Source organism: Xyrauchen texanus, chromosome 28 (genome assembly GCF_025860055.1).
Source record: "Xyrauchen texanus isolate HMW12.3.18 chromosome 28, RBS_HiC_50CHRs, whole genome shotgun sequence".
Classification (NCBI taxonomy): Eukaryota; Metazoa; Chordata; class Actinopteri; order Cypriniformes; family Catostomidae; genus Xyrauchen; species Xyrauchen texanus.
In genome coordinates, this window is record NC_068303.1 from 5,019,392 (window position 1) to 5,040,824 (window position 21,433).

The 21,433-nt window shown below is 37.1% G+C and overlaps 1 protein-coding gene across 3 annotated transcripts in view; it reads right to left on the bottom strand.

The window, feature by feature from the left end:
* Positions 1-256: 256 nt before the first annotated feature.
* Positions 257-21,433, bottom strand: part of flvcr2b (FLVCR heme transporter 2b) — a 29,907-nt gene continuing 8,730 nt past the window's right edge. The window contains exons 3-11 of one of the 3 annotated variants that reach the window (XM_052095806.1): positions 16,097-16,237; positions 14,022-14,089; positions 9,449-9,552; positions 9,077-9,187; positions 8,810-8,915; positions 7,042-7,153; positions 4,390-4,445; positions 1,952-2,066; positions 257-1,323 (exon numbers count right to left, since the gene is read on the bottom strand). In XM_052095806.1, the coding sequence (XP_051951766.1) occupies positions 1,995-2,066; positions 4,390-4,445; positions 7,042-7,153; positions 8,810-8,915; positions 9,077-9,187; positions 9,449-9,552; positions 14,022-14,089; positions 16,097-16,237 (770 nt within the window). In that variant the 3' untranslated portion in view covers positions 257-1,323; positions 1,952-1,994. Of the gene's footprint in view, positions 1,324-1,945; positions 2,067-4,389; positions 4,446-7,041; positions 7,154-8,809; positions 8,916-9,076; positions 9,188-9,448; positions 9,553-14,021; positions 14,090-16,096; positions 16,238-21,433 lie in introns of all 3 variants that reach the window. The other 2 variants (XM_052095807.1, XM_052095809.1) reach the window with 2 other exon arrangements.

The following is a 21,433-nucleotide window of genomic DNA, read 5'->3' on the forward strand; positions in this document are numbered from 1 at the left end:
TTTATTAGATTTGTTCGGCAGTTCTGTGGACTTATTTTATTGGATTTCGATTTTGGAATTGTGCTTCATTATAGACTTTCCGCTCCTGGATCTTCATCACAAAATTAATGATTAATAATATAAACTTGGACCAACAAAAGAAAATTAATTACATTTAAAATTATTAAATTGAGTTTGACAAACCTAATAAAGTCAAGTTAAATCTACCAGTGCGCATTGATTTGACCTAATTTAATAAAATAATTTTTGGCTCAAGGAAAATGACAATCTGAGTGAATGAAATAAAATTGTTTGCAAAAAAAACTCTCAAATTCAATTAAGTAAGGGTAATGACTATTGAGTGTACAATCATTCAGTGTTAGGCATAAACAGGGCAGTAATTTTATACAGAGAAAGCTATAAAAACATTTTACTACAGAAAAAACTAAATTGATAAGTGAAAAATGCTAAGATGTCCATCCATCCATCCATCGTCAACCGCTTATCCTGTGTACAGGGTCGCGGGGGGCTGGAGCCTATCCCAGCTAACAATGGGCGAAAGGCGGGGGACACCCTGGACAGGTCGCCAGTCCATCGCAGGGTGCTAAGATGTGATAAAAAAAAAAAAAACTAAAACAAACAAACACCAAATACTATTATTAATTCCAAATAAAATCTTTAGACTTTAAAGTTGGGTTGAAATACAAAACGAGAATAGAAAAATGTTTAATTAATTTATATTACTGCAAAGATGGAAACCAATACAGCATAATCAACTGTGCACAATACTGATACACATTATGTGTGGTTCTTATACGTTTCATCTGAGAATTTGTTTTTGAAACTATCTGTAAAAACGTTTTGTGATTAAAAAGAACATTACCATAATTAATTTAAATCATCAATTGATAGTTAAAAATGAGATATATCCTGAGAAGATTATTCTAGATCAGATTAAATTAGAAAAATGTTGTACAAACACTTTTTTTTTTGAAGAAACAAGTTCTGTTTACATTAAGGAGGCAATCCCTGGTTTGTTCAACACAGTAACAATACACACACACACACACACACACACACACACACACACACACACACACACACACACACACACACACACACACACACACACACACACACACACACACACACACACACACACACACACACACACACACACACACACACACACACACACACACACACACAAAAACGGTAAAAAGAAAATGAAATGCTAAATACAATCCATTCGGAATTCATATTATCTGCCAGTAAGGTGTGCGCGTGTTAGAGTTTGGCTTCAGCTATAACAGAAGGTTTTGCAGTTGATCTCTCCAAAGGGTCCTAAAAACACAAAATGCATAATAATTATCAAAGTGAAACAGCGTCACACATTTCACACATGCACATATCAGCTGGAGGGGCAGTTAGTGAGTCTATGACGATAAAACTGACAATGCAGAAGTGCTATTATTGTTAATGAAAATAAATGCAAATAAAAACACAACAGTGTGAAAAACGTTCTTGTTTGATAAACAGTTTTATGAAATCTAAAGCGTTTACACCTTGCCTTCATTGCTTATAAAAATGCCATGATTTCATGATAACACTGACAGACTAGAGACATTTAACAGTGTTAAACATTTTTAAATGATATCAGTTAACAAAATAACTTGACAGTCTTAAAATAAAAAAATAAAAAAAAATAAACTAAAACTAACAGCCAAAGAGAAGACATACCTAAAAGACAAATGAAAAATAACACTGCGAAGCTGAAAACAACATGCTATATTCAACATTGCAAAGAGCTCAAGGGTTTAGCATTTGGATAAAGCAGAAGTGTCAACAAAAATCAAGTAGAACATCTTGATTTTATCATAAAAATCAAGAAAAATCAACGCATGCTTGAATCAGTTTACAAGATTAAAATGTGTCATTGAGTGTGAATCAGATTGGTGTGTGCCACCTGTACCTGAACCGCCAGTTAGTGATAAAATCAAGTAGTGATTGATTGATCATATGTGTGGGGAGGGCGAGAGGAGAGAAGTGCCACTGTGATCCTGAACATCTGACCTGCCCAATGTTGCCTGCAGACACACACACACACACACACACACACACACACACACACACGCGCACACCTGATCTGTGAAAATGAGCAACGTTGATCTGAGATGAAGAGGGAAAGGGAAGAGTGGAATGAAGAAATGGGATGCGAGGAAAGAGGAAACAGATGCGCGGAAAGAGGGAAGTAGGATGAGGTGAAAGAAGGAATGGGGATGAGTGGAAAGAGGAAACGTGATGCTTGGAAAGAGGAAGCTGGATGTGTGAAAAGAGGAAATGGGATGCTTGGAAAGATGGAAGCGATTAATGAAAAGAGAAAACAGGATGAGCGGAAACATGAAACAGAATGAGTGGAAAGAGGATATGGGGATGAATAAAAAAAGGAAACGGGATGTATGGAAAGAAACACCACTGAGTGGAAAGAGGAAATGGGATGCATGGAAAAAGGAAATGGATGGATGGAAAGAGGAAAGGGGATTAGCAGAAAGAGGAAATGGGATGAGTAGAAAAAGGAAAAGGGATGTGTGGATGGAGGAAACAAGATGAGTGGAGACAAGAAACGGGATAAGTGGAAAGAGGAAACGGAATACATGGAAAGAGAAAACAATGCGTGGAAAGAGGAAATGGGGTGTGAGGAAAGAGGAAATGGGATGAATGGAAAGAGGAAATGGGATGAGTGGAAAGAGGAAATGGGGTGAGTGGAAAGAGGAAACGGGGATGAGTGGAAAGAGGAAACGTGATGCGTGGAAAGAGGAAGCGGGATGTGTGGAAATAGGAAACAGCATGAGTAGAAAGAGGAAATGGGATGAGTGGAGACAAGAAATGGGATGAGTGGGAAAAGGATAGGGGGATGGATGAAAAAGGAAACAGGATGAGTGGAGAGGAAACGGTATGCGTGGAAAGAGGAAAAGGATAGCGTGGAAAGAGGAAATGGAAAATATGGAAAGTGGAAAAGAAAGCATGGAAAGAGGAAACGGGATGCGTGGAAAGACGAAAAGAGTGAAAAGCGAAAGGAAGATGAGTGGAAACATGAAACAGGTTCAGTAGAAATAGGGAACGGGATGAGTGGAGACAAGAAATGGGATGAGTGGGGACGAATAAAAAAGGAAATGGATGAGTGGAAAGAGGGAATGGGGATTAGGTGAAGGAGGAAAAGGAATGTGTGGAAGAGGAAACGGAATGCACGGAAAGAGAAACCAGAAAATATAGAAAGAGGAAACGGGATGCGTGGAACCAGGATTTGCAGAGTAAGGTTAAGCACAAGTAACAGTGGTGAACAGGATGAAGTGTGTTTATATTGACAGCATGAATCTCTAAGCACTTCCTGTATCATCCAAATCACAGTGCTGGAAAATCAACAAAATAACAGGAGCTCAGTGTCCACAGGAGATGCTAGAGACAATTAAAACATCAAAAAGGCATGATGCTGAAAACCCACAAGAATCTGCAGGAACACAGTCATACTTCTGCAATAGAATTTTAAAAACAACAGCTAACAAACCAAAATGACCTGTAATCAACACATTTAATACTTTTCTGTTCTAAATGACTGGCGTTTCGGTTAACACACACTGAGCCAAATAACAGAACACACAAGCATGTGGAAGAAATGTCAGGAGTTAGTCATGTTATCTAATATCTGCAGATGTGGTAACAGCCATAACGTAATAAAAACACAATATGATTTTAACTGCATGAAACAGAACTCTGCCACAACTACAGACCACATGCACAACATAAATGTATTTTTGTAAGATAAGGTCTCTCTGACATATAGTCTGGCCCCAAAATGTCTTTGGACACTTAAGCCACACTTAAAATGTATAAATGTTTTTGCATTATCAACAAAATATCAAATCAAGTGGAATTTATTGTCAAGAAATATAGCACAAACTTTTTAAGCAAACACTTAAAGAACAAATTAAGTTAGGTTTGACAACCTGTGATTGGTGCGGCCCTAGAGACATGAGCATAAAAGAGGCTCTAGGGGGAGCTCTGCTGATTTTAAATGCCTGTTGATCCTATTGCTGTATAAACTTGTGCTAAGAGTGTTTGCTGTAGTGTAATAAAAGTGTAAAAAATTAACGTTGTAAAAATATATTTATTCAGTGTTTCAGTTTTATGTTGCGGCCTCACCCTAGATGGGATTGTAACAATTTTAGAAGTACATCTCATATTTGTACTGAATATGCCTGATCCATTTTATATAGTATGTATATGCATTATTGATCTTCAGCTTGTCCATTAATATACAGAGAGTTCAGGTGTAATTCCAGGCCAATACATGCAAGTGCAGGTGCAGCCGTTCTATGGTTGCTTTGCAAGCGTGTTTGGTTTACTACTTACAGCTGTCAGTGCTTGCTGGTTTGCCAACTGTCTGCGCAGATCTGACTTAATACAGCCTGGGATAAAAAAATACAAACTCAATGAGACAACTTCACTTTTTCAGTGTTCATTTTTTAAAGACTAAGATTTTATGTTATTTTCATGACAATTAAGGAAACCACCCCCTCCATTATAATACCATATAATACATAAAAACTATAGAAAAAATAGTTGGTAACACTTTACGGTTGCATCTAAGGTTGTATATGTTAACATTTGTTAACTACAGTAGTTAACATGAACCAACAATGAACAATGTTTTTGATGATACCTAATGGATTTATTACAGGTGTCATGACACGAGGAATCAAATTATCCTTGATCTTTTGATATATAAGAGGTCACTGTAAAAACATACTATAAATGTTTCAGAACTCAAAACGTCCTTCGCACTGCAAAAAGAGCATTTGTTGAAACCAAGATGCCAAAATGACTTCCTCCATATTGTGATGTCACACTGTGCTAGACATTTGCATCTGACCACCTCCACAACACATCAAGACTTATTTTGCCTTATCACTTCCGTAGCCCAGGTAAACAGTGAGATGGAAATCAGAGAGAGTAGATCATTCAAGAGCAGAGAGCCAATCATAAAGGCGGGTGCACACAGTACGATTTTGGCCACGATTCTGCTGTTGGAGACAAATTTCGGGAATCCTAAAGGATTTCTCTCGTCGCAGGGCAAAATTGGCAATCTTACAACGTTCAATCCAAATGAGCAAATACAGCTGGGATACAATTATAGAAATCTATGTCATGTTTCTGCATTATCCATAGGGAAATTGCAAGTGTGATATATTATCAGCCTTTATGAATTTTCTCAATTTTGTATGGCCAATCGTTTACTAATCTAAAAGAGAAAGACGATAACCCACCTTTTTGTTTTCTCCAATGTGAATGGAGAAGTTTGTAATTATTCGTGACACAAGTCTTTTTATTTCCACAAAGAATATTTGCTTGTAGTATCTCATTATGACTGCATCTCCCGCACTTGCGTTCATTCTCAACATCTGTAATTTTCTGTATTTGTGAACAAGCGGTTTTATTATAGGCCTATTTGACAAAATCCATGTTTCTTGTAAATGTTAGCCTATGCTCGTGATGGAGTGGTATTGGAGCAATGGAAATGCTGACGTCCTGACTTTCAGAGAGAGAGAAAAAAATGCTCCTCCGTGGTGGGTAAATTTCGCCGTTCAGCTTCTATTTCGCAACACTCCCGTAACGTGAGTCACGTTCACTGATCGGGGCGATTGGGACCACAGTCGGCTATGATGTGTATCGTGCAGTTTGACATAATGTTGCACAGTGTGCCATGGCGATATCAATGCGTTCATATCGTACAGTCTGACAAGCAACACCCGTAAAGGAATTTGATAAATCGTACGTTGTGCACCCGCCTTAACAGTGGGCGTTTACGATCAAGTCTTAAAGGAGAAACAGCACCAAAGCCGGGTGTTTATGTCAGAGGGTCAGACTGAGGGTGGAAATTATCATGTTTTACAAATATATTACTGATTTTGTGCAAAAAACATGACGTATATAACTGAACCTCAAGTGACATTAAAATAATCAAAAAGGCATGTCATATCCCCTTTTTCAAATACAACCTTATTGTAAATTGTTTGCGTTTTTCCACGTATCAGTAAAGAGAATGTGATTTTGTTTTTTACGCATTAAAAAACTATACACTTCAACTTAAAATTATCCATTACAAAACCTAAATAACTGTGTGATCCTTGTCATTTAAACCAACTCAGAGAAAGAATGTCTCCGTGACTTTTATTCTTCATTCAGTCACTTGCATGTCACTAACTGGAGGTCACAGCAGAGTTCTTGAGAACAAATCTAGCTCTGTGTTTGTACCCTGAAGGGAACATTGTCTTTAATCGCTCCTAAATAATGCTGCTTTCTCCATTTCAACAATCCAGTGTTTTTCCATTCATTTAAAAGCTCATACACTAACTGAAACAATGGAAAACAGAGCAGCTTTTTTGCTCATGCAGCATGAATTTCAATATCCAATGTTTTCAAAGAAGCATTATCTTCTCCAGGAAGCAAAACATTACAAAGCAACCACACAATAAACAAATTAGTAAAAAGCAACCACACAATAAACAAATTAGTAAGTCCTCAAATTATGAGCTCTAGTAGATGATTTTAGTGTATTACTTTAAAGAGGAAAATACATAGCAGGACACCCAAGTGCCTAGAAAAAAACAATAAAATTAAGCTTTGTTTATATTCAGTTCAGTTCACTTCTATTAATAATTCACCCATGAGTTTGAATTCTGTCATCATTTACTCACTTTCATGTCCCATATGACCCATATGACTTCTTAAGTGGAACACAAAAGGAGATATATATTTTTTTATACAATGAAAGCATATGTTGACCAAGGGCTGTCCAAAAAGAACAAAAGGATTATTTTTCATTGTATGGAAATTAGCTGCATCAACATTCTCTTTTTGTGTTTTATGGGAGAAATTAAGTCACACAGGTTGAGTCAATTATTTTTTATTAAAAGGGAAATTTCATCAGATTTTTCATTTTTGTGTGAACTATCCATTTAAGAGCCAGTGATGCAAGTAAAGGGACACACACGTTGTCCTTACCTGTTATGACGGTTCCTATCAAAAGGAAGACACACAGAAACAGATTTCCAGCCAGAGTGTTAAACGAGTCCATAATTTTCCCCTGACAGATGGTGAATATGATCCCAAATACCTGCAGTAAGAAAGAAGACAGACGGCCAGACAGAGTGACACAATGAATACACAATATACAGATCTGAAGAGGTTTTAGTTTAGTGATGTTCCATGTTCATTAGGTGCTGCATTTTTGGAACAACCCCAATTCCGAAAATGTTGGGACAGTAAAGAAGAATAATATATACAATACAGTATATTATTTTATTCAGGACTGCAAGTGTGAATAGTTCTGATTAGGGATGCACCATTATGAAACTTTTTGGCCAATAAAGATTGAAACAAAAGCTTATAGGTCGATATTTTGCCACTTACCTTATTTTGTCATAAGACCACTGTTTTACTTAGGAATTATGCTTAAAAATTTACAAAGAGCTATAAAAGCTTTTTTTTTTATTTATTGTTAAAAACAATTTATACGTAGAAAATAAAAGATCCAAAAAAATATATACATTTTATATTATGATGATTGATACGAAAAAAGGTTATTATGTACTACTAAAAAAATGTTGCACTCTTGTTTTTACAGTTCAAATCAACAAATCTCACAATTTATATGCATGTAACATCACAAATTCATACTATGCATATGACAATTCCAAGGAAATGTCAAGCACATTATAGAAAAATAAAAAGTTTTAACCAAAGGAAAATAAAACCATTTAAATTCTGTATTAAAGTAGTAAAATGGATACTGCCATCCAGACCACTAGAGGGCGCCGCTTGCTCACACAGTGCTGAATGCAGACTGTCATTTCAAATGCAGCCTTTTAAGGTTTAGTAATCGTGCAAGGCCATATTGCATTTTTAATCTTAATTCAATCAATCGGGCAGCATTAATGGGTATCATATTGATGTCTCAGAAGTCAAAGTCTGCTGGTTTCAAAGCATTTTGGATGGTTATCCTCTTCAGGTAGCCAATAGGTAAGTGCCACTTTCACAGCTTTTTTTCTCTCATTAAAGGTGAAGTAACTAACTTTTGTCTTTGTGTCATCTTGGACTTACACTGACATCTAGTGGCTTGGATGCAGTATCATTTCAAATCAGTAGTTTTCAGTCTCAGATACCATTATAGAAACATAGTATTCACAGTCAGCCATGATTACTTTAATTAGTGAGTGACAAAATAACAGGCCGGTTACTGAGATTAAGCGAGTAGTAGCTTATTTGGCTGGTCATGTGATACTAAGATGACAGCCCCCATGTGCGGACCCTCTCCAAGTAGAATAAAACAGCTTTTATAAGGTTACTGATATGACTGGAATCTTCATTTTAATGTGAGTGGTCATGATTTCCTACATACATTGCAAAATTACAATTAATGTCTTTAGGAGTTAAACTTTTTTTATTGAGGTAAAAATTACTGAGTGCGCCTTTAATATGAGAATGAGAAAGACTAAATATGACATGTTCTTAGGAGTGCTAACCCTTCTACATATTGGGTTTTTACAAAGTGTGTTACTAATTAATTATAAATAAACCATAGTTTTTTCATTTTCATGCTTATAACCGTTATGTCAGTTGTTTTATTTTGGTAAATAATTGGCTGATAAATACATCGGTGCATCACTAGTTCTGATGCAAACGTTTGCCAGTGATTGTTGATTCGTGTTGCTTTATGCATTATGTTGATTTTATGGTATTTGACACTGAAACGGACCACACACACACAGACCTGTGCAGAACAGTTCAAAAGACCTGATGATGTTCCCTCAGACTCTGGGTAAGTGAGTTCCACAGCAAACTCAAAGCCGAGAGGCAGATAACCGGTCATGAAGAATCTACAGTAGAATACACAAATAAAACCTCTACCACAAATGCTTTTGCCCAAAGCATACAACAAGTTTAATAATTCTGGACACAGGAATATTATTAATTTGATCATTTAGAAGGGAACAAAATTTAGCAATGACATTTTGTGAGTGTTTTGTAAGTCTCTTACCCCAGGGTTCCTGCTGTGATGAAAACCACCCACAGATGCCCCAGATCCAAAGTAAAAGCATAAAGCAACAGACCCAGACAGGACATGAGATACACGGCTAGAGTTGTCTGTCTGTGGAGAGATCATAAATACACTTAAAACAAAAGGTCGTGGGTTCAGTGAGGTCCAGGTTCATGGGTTAAAGAGGCACACAACTGGACAAACACATTAAACTAAATAATACGAACAGTCCCATAGGAGGCAGAAGTCAATAATAAACTCTCCTTTGGGAAAGAATCTGCCGGTTTTAAGTCTAAAGTTTATCGAGTGTTTTCGTTGTTTAAAGGCCATTTCAAAAGACACATTTGTTGGGATTAATATCAAGCTTCTTACTTGTATGTTTTGGATCGGTCTAACCAGATTCCACAGATGAGGGAACCCACCATGCCAGCGATCACGATGGTGAGGCCAATCCTGCCAGCGTTCACCTCCTCTCCCTGCCAAATCAGAATAAACTTTCACATACATTCTCTATTTCAGTGTTGATTCAGGACCCAGAGTTTACTGCGGACATCAAGGGTAACCCAACACAGTGAGATATTTGTAAAATCAAACACAAATGTATTAATTTTAACACCACGAACTGTATAGGCACAACAAAATGCAAACTGAATGTTATAGGCTGAATATTTTTTTATATATTAGGAGTTTTTGGTTTCTAAATGTCCATTGCTTTGAAATTTTGGTTTTATGCTTTTGGCAGCCAATAATTTACTCACCAAAAAACAAAACAAAAACTAAAAAAAGCCCATGTTATATTTCACTGTAAGTGAACCCATATTTAAATGCAGGCTGGTTTAAACTCTGATGTCATTTTTAAAGATTTCATGTTTTTAATTATACAGATTGACAAAACTATGACACTCTCATCCTATGAAACTGAAAAAATCCCCCCCAAAAAACCTTTTTTAAAATTGTTTTCTTCCTTGACATTATACTTTATATCTCTGTTGCTCAGGAAAAACTGCTTTTATTTCCCAATCATGCCAGCTGTAACGGAGCAAACTTTTGTGTTGATATGACAAAGCAATCAACAGTTATAGCATTACAACATTAATTTATCCTAGTGTCCAAAAACATCTCCAAACAAATAAAACATAATAATTGTACATAAGAACTAATTAAATATGCTGATGCATGCAGGCATTAGAAATGTGTTCTCATTCAGTTCCATTCTGTGCCATTTGAGCCATCATTGAGTCTAGTACACTGTGTCATATACTTGGTGCCATCATATGTTACTAGATTGAACAATGTTCTCTGCCCATATTTGGATGACTTGCACCTCTGGTTGCAGCAATCCGAATCCTCATACTATTGGTTTAGGGTTCTATGACACTGGGCAACATACTACATTTCCGATTAGATCATCTGATCCAGGAAAACTTATGTGTTTTAGCAAGATAGCACATTATGTGCTGTGTGGACATTGTGCTTCGTGTGGATTATCTAATGATCTTTGCATCCAATTATGTTGTGTGTGGGCTCGTTTTAATGGGAATCCCCTTCTCCAAGTCATGGTATGACATTTTATGTTCTGTTTATGTGTAGTGAAGTTATAAGTGAAATCACGGCTTATAAGCAACACCTGTTTACATGCAACATACAGGTGAAACTCGAAAAATTAGAATATCGTGCAAAAGTTACGGTAATTAATTTCAGTAATTCAACTTAAAAGGTGAAACTAATATATTATATAGACTCATTACAAGCAAAGTAAGATATTTCAAGCCTTTATTTGATATAATTTTGATGATTATGGCTTACAGCTTATGAAAACCCCAAATTCAGAATCTCAGAAAATTAGAATATTGTGAAAAGGTTCAGTATTGTAGGCTCAAAGTGTCACACTCTAATCAGCTAAACACCTGCAAAGGGTTCCTGAGCCTTTAAATGGTCTCTCAGTCTGGTTCAGTTGAATTCACAATCATGGGGAAGACTGCTGACCTGACAGTTGTGCAGAAAACCATCATTGACACCCTCCACAAGGAGGGAAAGCCTCAAAAGGTAATTGCAAAAGAAGTTGGATGTTCTCAAAGTGCTGTATCAAAGCACATTAATAGAAAGTTAAGTGGAAGGGAAAAGTGTGGAAGAAAAAGGTGCACAAGCAGCAGGGATGACCGTAGCCTGGAGAGGATTGTCAGGAAAAGGCCATTCAAATGTGTGGGGAGCTTCACAAGGAGTGGACTGAGGCTGGAGTTACTGCATCAAGAGCCACCACACACAGACGGGTCCTGGACATGGGCTTCAAATGTCAAACGTCTTACCTGGGCTAAAGAAAAAAAGAACTGGTCTGTTGCTCAGTGGTCCAAAGTCCTCTTTTCTGATGAGAGCAAATTTTGCATCTCATTTGGAAACCAAGGTCCCAGAGTCTGGAGGAAGAATGGAGAGGCACACAATCCAAGATGCTTGAAGTCCAGTGTGAAGTTTCCACAGTCTGTCTTGGTTTGGGGAGCCATGTCATCGGGCTGGTGTTGGTCCACTGTGCTTTATTAAGTCCAGAGTCAACGCAGCCGTCTACCGGGACATTTTAGAGCACTTCATGCTTCCTTCAGCAGACAAGCTTTATGGAGATGCTGACTTCATTTTCCAGCAGGACTTGGCACCTGCCCACACTGCCAAAAGTACCAAAACCTGGTTCAATGACCATGGTATTACTGTGCTTGATTGGCCAGCAAACTCGCCTGACCTGAACCCCATAGAGAATCTATGGGGCATTGCCAAGAGAAAGATGAGAGACATGAGACCAAACAATGCAGAAGAGCTGAAGGCCGCTATTGAAGCATCTTGGTCTTCCATAACACCTCAGCAGTGCCACAGGCTGATAGCATCCATGCCACGCCGCATTGAGGCAGTAATTAATGCAAAGGGGCCCAACCCAAGTACTGAGTACATATGCATGATTATACTTTTCAGAGGGCCGACATTTCTGTATTTAAAATCCTTTTTTTTTATTGATTTCATGTAATATTCTAATTTTCATAAGCTGAAAGCCATAATCATCAAAATTATATCAAATAAAGGCTTGAAATATCTTACTTTGCTTGTAATGAGTCTATATAATATATTAGTTTCACCTTTTAAGTTGAATTACTGAAATTAATGAACTTTTGCACGATATTCAAATTTTTCGAGTTTCACCTGTATATGTCCAAGACATGTAGCTGTTGGTGGTGGTGGCGTAGTGGTCTAAAGCACATAACTGTTAATCAGAAGGTCGCTGGTTCGATCCCCATGGCCACCACCATTGTGTCCTTGAGCAAGGCACTTAACTCCAGGTTGCTCCGGGGGGATTGTCCCTGTAATAAGTGCACTGTAAGTCGCTTTGGATAAAAGCGTCTGCCAAATGCATAAATGTTAATGTAAATGTAGCTATTACTCGCTATATTTATATATTAAGTAAAAAAATAGGCTGGTAGTATTCTAATCTTTGAGATCTTTCCAAGGACATATTACACATGGTATCTGATCAGTTTTATGCTTTTACCAATTACAATAATACATACAAAGCAAAATAATTTATATATCAAAACGGAACACTTTTATTTTATTTTTTTTCTTGGCAGGCCGATCCAAGCTTAAAGCTAGGGATGCACCGAAATTTCGGCCGAAAACCGAAAGAGAAAAAAGGCCGAAAATATGAGCCGAAAATAGATACCTCCTCGCCCCTCAGTGCTCAGATTTCAATCTGGATCGATCTAGCCCTTATCACAGCGCTACCAAACAAAGGCCGATCATGTCAGCAGTGTGGAAATTCTTCAAAGTTTCTGATAAGGACATCAAATTTGCGATCTGCAGTGTTTATTCAGCAGAACTTTCAAGATATATATATACAGAATACAGCAAGAGATTCTACAGGAAAATGTCACAACTAGCGCAGCTACAACACAACTTGAGACGTATTTATCTGAACTACGCCAGAAGCGACAATCCCCTTGACTACGGTCGCATAAACAAAGACCGCTTTCCTTTGCTTGCGCGGATTGCGCACAGGTATTTATATGCCCAAGCACCAGCACAGAGAGTGAGAGACTGTTCAGTGCAGCATCTCATGTTCTTGATGAGCTTTCTGACAGGAGAGACTGTCAGAAAGTTTAGCAACTTTTGTTCTTGAAGAGAAACCTGTCACTTGTACTTAAATAGAAAGCGGTCCAATATGATTGAAGTAATTGATTTAGTTCAATTACTGCTGTTTTGCACAATAATGTTCACTAAAAGTGTACATACGTTTACATAAACAGAATAGAGCACTGATCTATATATATATATATATTATAGATCAGTGGAATAGAGGCCCTCTGCCATTCTGTGTTCTGCCTGTTGTTTTAATTAAAATTACTGTTGCATATTTAAACTTTTTGAAAGATGTTAGCCAAGTTCATTTCTTGACTCTTGTTTTGCATATAATAGTTTTCTAAAACTTTACATTATTTGGATAATTGTTAATAAAATCTGTAAAATTAGATTTTTACAGAACTGAAAGAAGAATAATATTTAATATAGTTTTAATATATTTTTTGTCCAATTTTGGTGTGCTACTTTCAATAAAAGTGTGATTTATTTTATTGGTTTGTAGTTTTTCAATTCAGATTAATTAAATTCATGAAATTAATGAAAAAGTATAAAATTAATACAATTATACACAATTGTTTTTTTTTTTTGTTTTTTTTTTAAATAGGTAAAAATTTCGGTTTCGGTTTTCGGCCAAGTGCATCCTGGATTTTCGGTTTCGGCCCAGAATTTTCATTTCGGTGCATCCCTACTTAAAGCTTTTGTTCATGGTTTGAGGATTTATGTGCCAAAATTTAGGAATTAGGGGTTTGTTCAAAGTTATTTAAGTGTGAATTGAGTGTTGGTCAGGGGCTCTCATGATTGGCTGGACGGTAGGTGAGTGGGAGGGACTTACGGGATAGTGTTCGACGATCATTTGGTTAAGAAGTGTACCGACAGCATAGAAACAACCAACATTCAGTCCTAAGGAAAGACAGAGAGGTTAAAGATCCAGTCAGAAACAGGGTTGGAAAATGAAGTGTGCATTAACAAATAAGGTAAGAGTAAAATGTAGGGGTTTAGAAATTTTAACACACTTCTAACCCAAAGTATTAAACTTTGGCATGTAAAGTGTCCAATTTTACATCCATCAAAATGTCCAAAAAGTCATAATTTACTCACCCACACTTTTTTCTTAAGTAGAGCACAAAAGGAGCTGTTAGACAGACTGTTTGCCTCAGTCACCATTCACTTTCATTGTACATAAAAAAAAAAGATGCAATAAAAGTGAATGGTGACTAATGCTAACATTTTGCCTGACAGCTCCTTTTGTGTTCCACGTACAAAAGTAACTGATACAGTTTTAGAACAACATGAGGGTGAATAAATGATGACATAATTGTTTTTATTGTTTTTGGTTGTATTTAGTCTTTAACAGAATGTTTCACAACATCTTGTCTCAGACTACTTACAGTATTTTATGGAACCTTTCAAATCAATCTGGTAGGATTTAAATGGTCTTTATAGTTTTGTAGGAGCTGTAAAGTTATAAAGGAGGACATGCATTCCTCTGGGTTTATTTCTGTAAATTGTTAGCCAAGTTAAATGGAGCTACAATCTTCCTGTGCTATTGTTACACACGTGTCTGTGTGCACAGCAAGATCATAAAGTATGTTAATGTCATTCTGCAGTGATACAAACAACATGCTCCCTGTGAATGCAAAGCAAAAAAGGGGAAACAGAACTACTTCTATTTGGAAAGCACTTGAACTATGATTGCTTAAACCAATTTAAATACCCTAAAAACTAATACACATTTTTTTTTTGTGATTATGTAAAAATGGTTTCTTAAGTAATTATTAAATACAAGTAAACAGTCAGTAATAAAACAAGAACAATTAAACAAATTACTAGCATTAGAAACAAATAAAAAACAATAAAACAATGAAATACACATTTAGAAAACACTGCTGTAAGTTATTCACAGTAGTATCAAGTATTCAAGTAAATTCAGAATGAAATGTAGTGAAATGTGACAAAACTACTTTTATTACTGGTCTTTACTGTATAATTATAACAGATGAATAATTTTTAAAGCTAATAAATTAATCTAGCCAAGAGCAGTGAGTATTTAATTTTTTTTGTTGTTGTTGTTTGCACTTGTGTAAACAGACACTAAACAATCTAGCAGTCTAAACTGAAATATACATGCAGACACTCAAAGGAGAACTTTTAAATTCAGTTGTATATAGCTTTTTTATTTTATTATTGAATATGAAAAATGTACAGAGGTCTGGACCTCGGTGACCTTGTAGCTAGTTACGGCCATGGGTGCAAAGGTAAATGGCCTGCACTTATATAGCACCTTTTTAAGCTTAATGGTATTCAAAGCACTTTACACTGTGACTCATTCACCTATTCACACTCACATTCACACACAAATGACAGCAGAGCTGCCATGCAAGGCACTAGCCTGTCATTGGGAGCAGCTTGGGGTTCTTGCCCAAGGACCGGGAATGGGCCGGGTATCGAACCGCCAACCCTGTGATTAGTGGCCAACCCGCTCTACCACCTGATCCACAGCCGGTGTTCTGGGTGGTTGCATACTATGTCAAAAGAGCCCATCCCCAAGTCTCTGTGATGATATTCAGGTATCTAGATATGGCTAGGGTGCCTTATTAAAAGTCTAAGTGCTTCGTTTAATAGGCTGCCCGCCACCAGTAGGCAGTAGGCATAAGATACTTGCACGAAGAATCATCAGTGTTTTGATCTGCTTTCCCAGGAGAGATTTTAGATGCATATACCTGTTAAAAGCTAATTTGGTCAACTTTTAGGAGTACAGCATTTAGTTGACCTCAAATAGACATTTAAAAACTACAACAACTCGTTTTTTATTTAATGGTGTCTTTGAATGGTGCCAAAAAGCATAAGTACTCCCAGTCTGAGGTTCTGAATGGGGATGTTATAAAGTATAAAGGGAGAAACATTCACCATAAGTGATGACGAGGAGGATGAAAGCCTTGTTGCGGAGCAATCTGAGGATGGAGGCTGTGTAGGAGTAACTTTCCGGAGAGATCTGACGAGCAGCAGCCTGAGCATGAGTGGGAGGGTCATCTGGACGCTCTTGAAACACTAACAATAAAAAAAAAAAAAAAAACACAAACATATCCAAATCACCTGCCAGATACTTCACAGAGTACTCTTAATATGGATGATAGATGAATGGATGGAAGTTTGAAAGAAAAAAAAAAGGTCAAAAGAGGAAAAGTTTGAAAGAAAGAATTGTCAAAGTATTTGACATATGTGTGTTAAAACTAAAGTATGAATACATAATTAAATCAAGTAAAAAATCGTATGTTGTCTTTGTGTGATAATGAAACCACAAAAGGCTGAGAAATATACAGTCTACATGTGCTGTGCACTTCAAAATGATTTGTAAAGCCGGTCGCTCATACACCGAACAAACCTAATCATCACACATCGTGCACACGTGTCGCAGATGACAGAGAGCAGAGCGCTAATTACCTTTAAAGCGTACAGCACATGCAGACTATTTATACACATATATATAACTGATTAGCCCAATTGTGAGCCGGGCATGCGTAGTCACAGCCTGGCCCTGCCCTCCTCCTTATCACAAGGAGAGAAAAAAAAAAAGAGAAAGAATGGAGACAGAAAGAGACAAATAGACAGAAAGTAAAGACAGGATAAAGAGACCGACATGATAAAAGAAAGACAGAAAGATAAAGACAAATAAAAAGACAGACAGCAAGAAAGAAAGAAAGATAGAAAAAGCTGGAGGAAGACAGACAGAGAGACGGATAAAGGAAAATAAAGAAAGAGAAAAAGCAAGAAAGAAAAAAGGAGAAAGACAGAAAGAGAAAGACAGACAGAAAGGAGACAGAAATAAAGAAAGGAGAAAAAGAAAGAACGACAGAAAGAGAAAGACAGATTGAAAGAAAGAAGGCAAGACAGACAGAAATAATGGAAAAGAAAGAGAAGAAAAAAAAGAGAAAGACAGAAAGAAAGGAGACTGAAAATCACAGAAACAATTTTTTACAGAAACAATCTTTTTTGTCAGACAATAGTTTGGATTTAAATGTGCTTGAATTAATCATGATCTGACACGTTCTGGGAGTGTTTGTGTCGAGTAAAAATGTAGACTGTTGTCCTCAAAACTGCAGTTGACTGAACCCTTGATATTTGCTTTATCCTACATGGGCTAGATATCCTGCAACAGGATTTCAGCTGTTGGAGAGATATCTTTTGCAGAGTTTCAACAGCAGTGCTGTTATGCACGCGTCCATAAGTCCGCAACCCCGGACCAGTATTTACATGCATCTGTGGAGGAAGAGCTTAAAACAGGGTTGTCAAACTAAATTTTAGCTTGGGCCACATCAGGGTTTATTTGTGCCCTCAAAGGGCCGGTGGAAAATGTGGCACCAGCACCTGCTTTGGTAGCACTAATGCAAATATCAGTAATATTGCATATTTTGTGCACTGAAATGCACATTTGACAGTATAGCATTGATTTTGAGGTTCGGATGTGGATGTAAATTATAATATTATCAACATAGAACTATTAGCCAGAAACACCATTTTTATCCTTATTACATGAGGAAGGAGATAATTCATGTGAAGTCAAATCTACTCAATAATAGAGTAGTGCACATTTCACTTGTGAAACAGCACTTTCTGAAATCACATGAGTGTTACGTGACCTAGTTCTTGAATGAGGTTTTGTGGTCATGCCAGATAAAAAGCTTAGCATTTAAACAGCTGAAACAATAAAAATTTAAGGAGTAAAAGAGGATCGGAAATGGGAAAGGAAAAACGAATTTCCTCTTGTGAATTTGTGCAAAAGGTTGGTTTATTATCCACACTAATAGAGATGTAACGGTATGAAAATTTTATATCACGATTATCGTGACCAAAACTATCACGGTTATCAGTATTATCATGGTATTGTTAAAATGTGCAAAAAAGTACTGATATACACACACTGAAATAATTTAAACAGGTTTTATATTTGAAAATCAACAAACATCAAATACAAATGAAGGGAATAGCAAATGAAGTATAATAATAATTATTATTATTATTGGGGTGGTTTTATTATTATTAACATACACATTTTAAATGATCAAAATATGTTGGTTGGGTGACTAAACATGTTGTACATGTATTACATAACTCTCTGAAATTCTTGATTCTGGTCGCTTATCCTGAAACTCCGGCTTCTTTCATGTCTCACGCTCTCTCCTTTCATACAAACACAACTGGTGCCATCGTGCGTCTCTGCTGTAATTATCGATTGTATTGAAAATGAAATCAGAGGACTTGTTTTGGACGATTGTTTTGTAGATTACAACGGATTATAAAATTATTAAAGAACAGGTCAAATTTTAAAACATTCATCACAAATCACTTTCATGTCCCATAATTATATGAAAAGCCGTGCATTAGTGGCATGAATGTACATCACATAAATGTTGCACAAACTACATTTCAATCCAAGGGTTTTTGCGACATTCAAGTCATTTTTATTTGTATAGCGCCTTTCACAATACACATCGTTTCAAAGCAGCTTTACATAAAGCTGATGGAAACTCAAATTATCGTTAAAATTTCACAAGTGTCGACATAATATTTTTCCGTTTTAACCATATAAACTCTATGTCAATACTTCAAATGTCGCAAAAAAATGGTTTTGAAACACTTTTTGATGAGAAAATTGGCATTAACACAACAATATAGCGTCACATGACAGCATTTACACCAATCGTTAGCCAATGATGACAAGGTATACATCCTTGAAAGCGAATTTATTGTACGCGATTATGGATTTATATTAACGGCATATAGATCCGATCTGCAAACATGACACACCAGGAGTGCCAACGCAAATATCTCGTATCATGCACATCGACAAATGCAAGGAGAACATATGAATGGCCACGGTTTGTGAGTAATTTAATCATGGTAGACATCTGTTTATTTATTAAAGTTTCCCCCACAATTGGTGCAGGTTGCCAGCTTGAACAGGGCCATGATGATTCGTTTTTGTGTCGGAACCGGTGGCAACCTACGATAGGTGCAACATCGGGACCAATATTAGTCCCATCAGAAGGGCCCTTTTGATTGCAATTCCTCTTCTGATTGCATTTATTTGTGAAATTAAAATGACAGTAAGCTGGCCAATTTCAATTCATTGTCTTAATACTCTCCCCATTTTACCAAAACTTCAAGAAAAACAATTTGGGGCATCTGGGAGTCGAAAGGTACACAATTTGAGATAAACACACATTTCTGTATGGAAACGGCTTAAGGGCAGATTTCTTTTGCGATAAACCAAAACTTATGCGACAAAGAGTTTTTTAGGCATGACATCACGCACACCATTTTTATCGATAAAAGGCCATTTGAATGGAAACAGGCAGAAGACGTTTTACGCATTTTCACTTTATTGATAACAAAATAGCATGAAAAGTGGATGGAAACTAGGCTATTGTCTTGTTTTCTTGTTAGTTAAATAGTTTAATAATCCAATTAAACTATTTACTTTCCTCCATCCCCCCCATCAGATTGGACGCATTGCCCCATTTTACAGTGTCTTTTCCTCTGGCAAGCTCTGCAGACTTTCCTTCCGTCATGTTGTCATGCTAACAAAACAATAACAATATTGCATGCTGCGCCCATGCATCAGACTCATGCTGGGTGTGTGTGGACAGCATTTACCGTGATTTTTACAAATCACGATAATCATGCACGGTTTTAATGATAATTAAATGTGACCCGGTAATGCTAACTGTCGGGGAAAGGAGACAAACTAACACAAAATCCTTCACATGCAGCAATGACAGCTTTGCAGATCCTTGCCTTCTAGCTGTCAGTTTGTCCAAATACTCAGGTGATATGTCACCCCACGCTTCCTGTAGCACCTGCCATAGATGTGGCTGTCTTGTCGGGCACTTCTTACACACCTTACAGTCTAGCTGATCCCACAAAAGCTCAATGGGTTTAAGATCCATAACACTCTTTTCCAATTATCTGTTGTCCAATGTCTGTGTTTCTTTGCCCACTCGAACCTTTTCTTTTTGTGTTTCAAAAGTGTTCTTTTCTTTGCAATTCTTCCCATAAGTCCTCCTGAGCAGTGGCGGCTGCTGGTCTTTCAAAGAGGGGAAGCTCATTTTCGGCCTACATTATAAACTTATTTACCCTATTTTTTGCACTAAATCAATCTTAGGTGTTGATCTGCCCTACTGTTTAATTCTAATTTTTTCCTCGTAAGGAAGACTTTCAAATGGCTTCGCCAAAATCAGGTCGACAATATTAGCACCGTCTGCCATCGTGCGCAGTTTCACCCGTCACGACGCTAGCCTAGCCTACTGTATGAATGAATGAATGAACGAACGAACGAACGCTCTAAAACAAAATATATTAAACTTAGTAAAACTGAAACAAGGAATGTGGTGTCTAATTGTGTGAAATGTATTATGCAAATTGACTAGCAATTTTGCCAAACAAATATAAAGAAATAGGTTGCAGCAGTTTGTCTTTCGACTACACTTGAGAAATCCGCGATGGGACTGAGCGCAAAATAGCTTCAGTGACTTCTTATAGTACAGATTTGCTGTCAATCAAAAGGAGATGCAGTCTTTCGACAGATCCCCCAATCATCACGCGGAAGCCCGGAGTCCGGGCCAGCCCACTCCTCATTCACCCCCAGAGACGCTGAGCGTCCGTGGGCGGGAGATAATCGCAGCATTTATCCAATGACCGTCTATTTTCGGAGCACTGAAAAAAACTGTTCAGAGCAGCAACACTGAAGTCAATGGACGCTCGGCTTCAACAGGGAAATGCACTGACGCTACGGGAATGTATGAGAAGTAAATCGAGTCAGCCGACCTGCTATATGTAATGTAGCTGATTCTGAACGAACTCGTCTTCGAGATGAACGTGTTCTAACGCATTTTTAGTCAATAAATTGTTTACACAATAGTACATATTTGACCATTATTTTTTTGACATTATAGGGGAAGCTGAGCTTCCCTTGCAGTCTTAAAGAAATCCCCACTGCTCCTGAGTCTTCTCTTTACTGTTGTACATGAAACTGGTGTTGAGCGGGTAGAATTAAATTAAGCTGTCAGCTGAGGACATGTGAGGCGTCTATTTCTCAAACTATGACTCTGATGTACTTATCCTCTTGTTTAGTTGTACGTCTGGCCATCCACATCCCTTTCTTTCCTTGTTAGAGCCAGTTGTCCTTTGTCTTTGAAGACTGTAGTGTACACCTTTGTATGAAATCTTCAAGCACTGTATAGCCTT